The sequence below is a fragment of the Helianthus annuus genome, chromosome 13 (assembly GCF_002127325.2).
Source record: "Helianthus annuus cultivar XRQ/B chromosome 13, HanXRQr2.0-SUNRISE, whole genome shotgun sequence".
In the NCBI taxonomy this organism is placed as follows: domain Eukaryota; kingdom Viridiplantae; phylum Streptophyta; class Magnoliopsida; order Asterales; family Asteraceae; genus Helianthus; species Helianthus annuus.
The window spans coordinates 1,499,400-1,507,998 of record NC_035445.2 but is presented as its reverse complement, the minus strand read 5'-3'; the positions used below and the strand labels follow the sequence as shown (position 1 = coordinate 1,507,998).

At 34.4% G+C, this 8,599-nt stretch overlaps 1 protein-coding gene across 1 annotated transcript; it reads left to right on the top strand.

Annotated features, from left to right (window-relative positions):
• The first annotated feature begins 6,783 nt into the window (after positions 1–6,783).
• Positions 6,784–7,592, top strand: LOC110897294 (chaperone protein dnaJ 11, chloroplastic). The gene has a single exon (XM_022144047.2). It carries the CDS (start codon positions 6,939–6,941, stop codon positions 7,374–7,376), a length of 438 nt encoding a protein of 145 aa, XP_021999739.1. The 5' UTR covers positions 6,784–6,938; the 3' UTR covers positions 7,377–7,592.
• Positions 7,593–8,599: the final 1,007 nt, after the last annotated feature.

Sequence of the window (8,599 nt, the reverse complement as noted above, 5' to 3'; positions counted from 1 at the left end):
CATTTCATCCACAGACGGACGGTCAAAGTGAGAGAATGATTCAGACATTAGAAGATATGCTTCGTGCTTGTGTAATGGACTTGGGTGGCAGTTGGGACACTCACCTGCCTTTGGTTGAGTTCTCCTATAACAACAGCTACCATACAAGCATACAAGCTGCACCGTTTGAAGCTCTCTACGGACGAAAGTGTCTATCGCCGTTATGCTGGGCAGATGCAGGCGATAAACAGCTAGTTGGTCCCGAATTGGTCCAATAAACGACAGATAAGATCATGCAGATCCGAGAGCGCATCAAGGCGGCTCGTGATCGACAAAAGAGCTATGCAGACCAAAGAAGGAAACCTTTAGAATTTGAAGTGGGAAATTTGGTACTGTTAAAAGTCTCACCATAGAAAGGTGTGGCACGCTTTGGAAAGCGTGGTAAGTTAAACCCACGATTCATTGGACCGTTCAAAATCCTGGAAAGGATTGGTCTTGTAGCTTACAAGTTGGAACTACCTGCAGAACTTAATGGTGTTCATGATACATTTCATGTATCCAATCTGAAGAAGAGCCCAACTCAGGGACAGTGGTTATTCCTGCTGATGAAGTTCACAAAGACGACACACTCCACTTCACCGAAGAACCCGTTGAGGTTACTGACTGGAAAGTTAACAAAACTCGGAGGAGTAGTGTTAAACTAGTTAAGGTTCGATGGAACGTGCGTCACGACCCAGAGTTTACTTGGGAGCGTGAGGACCGCATGAAAGCAACATACCCGCATTTGTTCCCTAACTCCCCGGCTGCTAGTAATAAAGCTAAAAATTTCGAGGACGAGATTTTCTTAACAGGGGGAGAATTTGACAACTATCAAAAATCCAGGTATTCGTACAATTAATTAACCATGATTAGTGCTTAATGACTGTGCTGAATTACAATTAACTGCTTTCTGATTTCTGCTATACACATACATGTGCATCATCATTGTTTAATATCATACCAATATTGCATGAAAGCTATATTGCCTCCAATGATGCATTAAGTACAGTTAGCACAAATACCTGATAAACCAGGAAAATGTTGATAGAACTCAGCACATAGACAGACAGTGCAATGAGACACAGAACGAGCCAGAAACCAAGTACTACACTAGTAGTGTGTAGGAAAGTAAGGATCACAAAACTGCCTTTCTAGGGATAGTTTAAGTGCCGGAAAGTGCCTAAAACTCACCCAAAGTGCTGAAATCAGCAAAATTCAGCATTTGAACTATCTGAAATCATGCAGAAAAATGTTTAAATGGTCCTGAATGCATTCCTAAGTGTCGGGAATCAAAAGTGTCACAAAATGGTACATAAAGCACACTAAACTGCATAGTTTAGCACTTTAACGAACCGGTAACCAACCGAACAACCGGACACTACCCGAAACACCAAATTTTCACTAGAAGCATTGTTTTAACATTACCAAGCTAGTTATGGTCCCCGAACACCATAACATATCCTATAAAGATATAACACACATAATACACTAACTAGACATTAGATTTCAACCAAATTAACTTAACTTACCATCACCACCCAACTAAACACCCCCCCCCCCTGGAGACGGTTTGGATGGGTGGACCCACCCATGATTTTATTCAATTGTTTAATAGATCTTGTTTAAACCTTTAGAGACATAAAACACAGTGGATAAGCACATGTTGGAAAGATTATGTTATAAACCACAAGACCCTAACTTACCATTCTCATTCATCACAACACACCCCAACTTTCTCTCCTTCTTCTTCTTGGTCTCGGCCGAAAACCACCACCACCATATCATCACCATCACTTCACTTCCATTCATTCTACATACTCTCAAGGGTGTTAAAGATCATACAAAGAAGCTTGGAGCTTGTGGAAGTTCAAGGACCTCTCTTGCTTGCTTTTATCCACTTGTTTTCTTCACTTGAATCATCCCTAGCCTTGCGGTAGTGGTAAGAACCTTGTACACTCCATTTTACTTCTATTTTTAGTGGTTAAAGAAGAATTATAATCAAAATCTTAAAGAACACTAAAGATCATAAGAAGTAAACATGAACATAAGCTTGTTTAATGAAGTAACCTTAATGAATATGAGTTGTTATGCTTGTTGATCCTTGATTGTTTGTAGAAATGATGTTGATCATCATAAGATCTTGCTAGATCATGATTAAAAACATAATCTAGCAAGATGAGAAAGTAGAAATGTTGTAGGATGATGGATCATCCACACATGAATCATGAACTTGAAGGAATAAATGGTTTTCTTGAAAATGAAGATCAAAGTAGGTTGTTAGTCATGTAGATCTAAAGATCCATGGGTGGTTTTTCAAAAGAACCAAGTTAAAAATATAAGTTTCATTAAATCTTGGATCTTACATAAACAAACTCTATTTTTGGTGGTTAAACAAGTGTAGAAACACTTGTGTAACAAGAAAATTTCATAAGAAAACATTTTTAGAAAATGTAACAAGAAGTTGTAAACATCTAACTTCTTTAAAAATGAAGTTTTTAAAGAACTAACAACATTTATAAGGGTAACAAGACATACTAAGAACAGTAGTAAGTTACTACAAATTTTTACAAATATTCAAGTTCATGAAGTAGTAGAAAATGCATAATTTTTGGCAAATTGGTAAGTAAAGGTTGTTTATTATTGTTGGTGAATAGATTGTGATGATTTTTACAAAAGAAAATGATATGCTCGAAAGCATGGAAACCTCCGTTTTTAGGGGAAACTATGGCAAAATTTTCTAAAAATATAAACACTTAGAAAAATATTTTTAAACAAATATTTACAAGTGTATTTTAAACCATGAATTTCCTACATAAACTTTGCCATAATTTTTGTTTTAAAAATATAAATATTGGAGGTTGGTTTTCCTAAATAAAAATAACTAAATATGTAATTAGGAAATACATATTTAGAAGACACCATGAGTGTGATTATTTGTATACTTTGTGTATTACTTATATTATTTTAGGACTTGAAATAATATAACTCACAAAAATACCAAAAATTACCATCCAAAATATTACAAAAATTCCAAGGAATAAATATGCACATCTACATAAAAATATTGGTAAAAACCGAACTATAGAATAAGACTTACAAAATATTCCGGAAAAATTTATTCACAAGGTATATTTTAGAGAATAATATTTTGGACATCAAGGAAGTAAAAAATATGACTTTTACAATTACTACAAGAGTATATCATATTTTTGATAAGGAAAAATATATTATTTTTGGCAAGTATGAAATATATATTTTTCTTGAAATTGTTAGAAAATATATTATTTTTAAGAAATATATATTTTTTATACAAACATGAAATACAATATTTTTGGGAGAAAAATATATTTTCTCAAATAAATATGAATATATCATTCTTCGAAGAAAAATGAGTTTAAATATATTTTCCAAGTTGGACTTGAAAATATATTATATTTGAACTTATGAGAAAATACAAATATTTTTACCAAAGAAAAATTATAATTTTTCTAAGTAATATTCCTCAAAATATATATTTGAAAATATATATATTGAATCTTTATTAAAGATAATATTCTGGAATAATTAATATGAAACTAAGTATAAAGGATACTTAATGAATACAATAAAAAAATACGTATTCCCGTACGTATAAATACACACCGGAATACGACCCCGATAAATGACAAAAATATACAAGTGAAAGATACCCCAATCCTTGGGGAGGAAACATAAGTATAAATACTTGGGAAGTATTAAGTTAAAATAATTGTTTTAACAATTATTCCAAAATTTAATAAATATAATTTAAGTTAAAATATTAATTATTTTAACAAGTAATTGTATAACTTGGAATGATATCTGAGACACCAAAAGAATCGTAACTCCAAGACATTAATACTAAGTCAAGGCACGGCTCGTTCGTCTAATAGACATTAGTACGTTGTAGGTAGTCGTATACGCCAGGTGGAACTTTGAGTTATGGTGACTGAAGACGCGAGACAGGGAGTTCATGTCCCCCTTTTCTTTAAACTGTTTTGTTTTATAACTTCGGGGGTGAAGTACATGTTACAAAATGATTACATACAATTACAATTGGTATGGTTAGCTTTGGAAAGTACAGTAGATCATGTGAATGGGTAGGCGCACTCTTAAGACCATTAATCCTCGTGTTAGGACCGAGGGGCATGAGTGATAGATCTATTTGGGTGTAGCGAGCCCATACCCATGTGGACTGGAGTTTGTCCCATGAGGTGACTATGTCTTACAGCCGGAGGCCCGGTACAAAATCTGCTAGGTTTGAGCCTTCCTACGCCGTTGCACGCATGTTAATGGCCTTGCAAACCATTAATCGATCTGTTTTCTCGTTTTTGCTTTCATACTAGGATTTACAAACTTACATACATTCAATATTTACAAGGTTTCATTCATACACACAAACAAACACATGATCTCGCTCAACTTTTGTTGATGTTTTCAAAATACATGTATTTCAGAGAATTAAGAATGTGGATCTGGCGGGCGTTCGGAAGTTACAAGAGTTGTTAAGAATAAGAGATGTCATCCATGGTCTTGAGATTTGGTTTGGTTGTCCTATCCTGGACAAGACACGACTTCCAAATCTTGGTTTTATTTAGAGACTTTTGATGAGTCCTTGTGAACTCTTAAACAATTCGTATGGTTTGTAAACTTGAATTTGAAGTCTATGTTCCAAACAATGTTATTCGTGATGTTTTAAACTTATTTAATGGATGACCCTCTATGGTTTTTATCATATAGTTGTTGTTATGATTGATTGCAATGATATTAAGAAAGTCACACCATAATCACACTTCCGCAAAAGTCAGGGTGTGACAGTTACGAATCAACCCGGGGGAATAGTGACCATTAGCTATTGGTGGGCACCGCTACTACTCTGGACTTTAATAAAGTTACTTTATAATTCCTAAACTTACTAAAGCAAAAATCATTTGGCACGTGTATTTTTATCTATCTCTCGATGTAATTTTTATTGAGATCATGTTATGAGTAGTATGTACAAGTAAACCGAAACACAGACCTGTATGTTATTAAACTGAGAAATATTCCGTTTACCGTCCCATAACGCGGGCAGTAGTGTGAAACATAAATGGTTAAACGTAATATAAAACATTTAAGGTCAATTTAGACGATCCCTTAGAAAAAAAAAAACATATATAACATCCGAACAAATCACCAAATATGTAACAAAAGAGTAAATCATAAGAGATCATTATCAAAGATTTTATCCTTGAATTTCATGCACCGAAAGGCTGATATTAGTGGATGTATTGTGATGTTGACAAATTAATAGACAATTTTTAGATAGTTTCTGCATCTCATAAAAACTTAACTTGTACCGATAAAGACATATAAACGATAAGAAGATTGGAGAAACTTTGAACCACAATTATATGTGTGCCCAATCTAGCACGGAGTATGATAATTTTCAATTCAATAGTGAACATTAGGACATGATAACAACTTAGTCAACAGAATATCAAAATAAAGAATCGTGATCACATAACTAGATGTATGTAGTGCTCAACGGTATAAAGAAAACGAAAAAATTATGTGGCGTTCGAGTGGTCGATCTTGGACATAGCCCAGAGCAAGGTGAGCTTACACGTAAGATTCTTTGCCACTAAAAAAAGTTATGAATTAATTAGTGGTTTTACTTTTAATTCACTTTTGTATGTGTGTTGTGTATGTGTGTCTAGGTTGGTAATTATAAAAATTTAAAATTTAAAATTTAAAATATAATCATAAGAATGCTTCATGTAGTGTTGTGCACGAGCCAAGCTGATTTGAGCTGAGCTAGAGCAAGCTCGGGCTCTGCTCGATTATAAACTGAGCTGAAAATCTAAGCTCGAACTTGGCTTGGTTAAGCTCAATCTAAAAAGCAAATTTAATACATACCTTTTAAAATTCAATAGTTTAAAAGAACATATCCAAAATAAGTTTAATTGAATACATTACACGCATAAATTAAGTTCAACCAAATGTAAAATAAGTTTCAAATTTCAACGAAATACGATATAAGTTAATTAGCATCTTAATTGACCTCCAAATATGTTATAGATATTTAACTGCCCACTTAAATATGCACAAATAATAAATAATATATTATATGTATATAAAAATATAAGTTAAGAATTGGCTACAAAGTTTAAAATTCCTACGAGCTGTAAAAATACTGGCCATATGTTACCACTTTCCAGGTCACGCCCCAGGTGAGGAGGCATTTTGCCAGTGTCAATACGTCAATATGATCCATAAAGTTTTCTATTATGCCATGTGTTATCACCCATGCTCATCAACCAATCAAATAAGTTCTTTTTTTAATATTATTTGAATGGGTGTGTGAACTTGTAAAAAGTAAAACCATTACATACTAAAAATAAAATAAAAAATAAAAAAAAAGTGAGAGCACAAGTTAACAGTGATGTGGCAAACTTTCTTACGTCAGTATAAAAAATTGTGAAACGATAACACATACCAAACGTTTTCTAATTATCCACCACACAGGTTGCATAACCTGGTTAAAAAAAAAAAAAAAAAAAAAAAAAAAAAAAAAAAAAACCAATGAATCCAAAACGAGTAAGTAAGCCACGGTTTAACCACTGTTTTAAAAACATTGGGCCATTGAAACCAAAAGAAAACAGTCGACTTTCTTCGTATACGGACACACCAATGCCACTCTGCCACACCGACACCTGCCTACTCACATGACCCCATAAATGAGCGAGTGGATAGCAGCAAATTATACAGGATAATCTTCACCAATTCCTACATAATATCCAGCTCAGCACCCATCGGTTTTTCGCATCTATATAACATAACCCCTTATCCATTCCCTCTCACCACTCAAGAAAAACCCACACATATTCTTCCAATCTCCTCTGCACACTTACTTCAAAACGATGGCGTTTTCATCTTCATCCTGCTTCTTCACTTCCCCCAATTTCACCGTCAATCGACAACCAATTTCCGCCAATTTCGCCACAGCTGAACGAACGGCGTCGTTTTCAACCAGATCTCAACGGATTACTAATCAATCTTCACTCTACGATGTGCTCGGAATACAAATCGGAGCCGATACGGTGGAGATCAAGGCGGCGTACCGGAGATTAGCCAGAGTTTTGCATCCTGATGTCGGAAACTGTGATTCATCGGCTGATGAGTTTATGAAAGTGCATTCTGCGTACGCTACGTTGTCGGATCCGGGAAAACGAGCGGATTATGATCGGAGTTTGTTCGTGAGACAGAAAATGAGCGTCCGGAGTTCGATTTTGAGTTCGTCTCCGGCGGGATTCAGTGGTTATAGTGGCCGGAGATGGGAAACGGACCAGTGTTGGTAGTTTCCGGTGGATCGGGTTGTACATATGGAGCTAGAAATGTTACACTTAAAAGATTAAAAGTTAAAATTATTAGAAATGTTACACTTAAAAGTTTAAAAGTTAAAATTATGAATGATGTGTAAATTAGTAAGTTGGTTGTATTTTTAAAGCCACTTTATTATTGGATATATATTGTACATTTGTAGATCGCAATGTTTTTCTTTTTTTAGTTTCTTATCGGTTGATGCAACGGATGACTTTATTTATGGGTATGAAGTTTTTTTTGGTAATTTTTTAGTTATGTTGTTATTATTTTATTATATCAATCAATCAATATCAATATATAAATAATAATAAAATGGTCATCTTTCTAAATCCAACCATAAAAATACAATTTCAACTTGAATTTAATCTAAAAACATCATACTATACTATTTTCATATACTTATAGCACCCGAGCCGTAGGTCTCAAAGACGTTGCCAATTAAGCAACTGTAGAGACCTACGAAACTGTCATCCTCACAAACGTTAAAATCTGCCACCACATCATCTTCTCTTTCCTTCCTACAATCGCATAAGCTCGTTTGAAGGGTTCTTTCACGAAACCGACCATCACTCTTCCTTTCTCTTTCCTCAATATCGTACTCTCTTAAAAAACCAAAAACACCATATTAGAGAAGGCTTAAACATTCACAATGATAACGGTCCACTCATCAAAATTGTACTCCCTCTCTCTCTTAAAACACCATATAAGATTGTTTTAATATTATAAAAGAAGGCTTAAGTACCCAAAACAGGTCCACTTATCTAACACATAAAAAACACATATCCTTTGAAAGCACCTATCTCCTTTCCAATAGTAATAGGTAAAAAGTTCCCAAAATGTATTGTTTTAATATTATAAGATTGGGGGAACCTAAAAATGTGGTGGTGACTGGAAATTGAGTTCGAAGGAGGTTTGTGGATGATTGGGAGATTCTGGAATTCATAAATTGGGAGAGCATGAGATTTGGGAATATGGAGAACCCGAGAGTTTTGAATTGTGAGAACCCGAGATTTGGAAATTGTGAAGTGAGGAAGCGCTTTTGAAGCGCTAAAGTAGTGATAGGAGATGAGAGAGTATATGATGTCCGTAGAGAGAGAGAGAGAAGGTTTGGGCATTGATGATTTGGAAATGAGCAAATATGCCTTTGAAGCGTTAAGCATTGAAGATATTCTTAAAAGGATTTTTACTACGCTTAAAA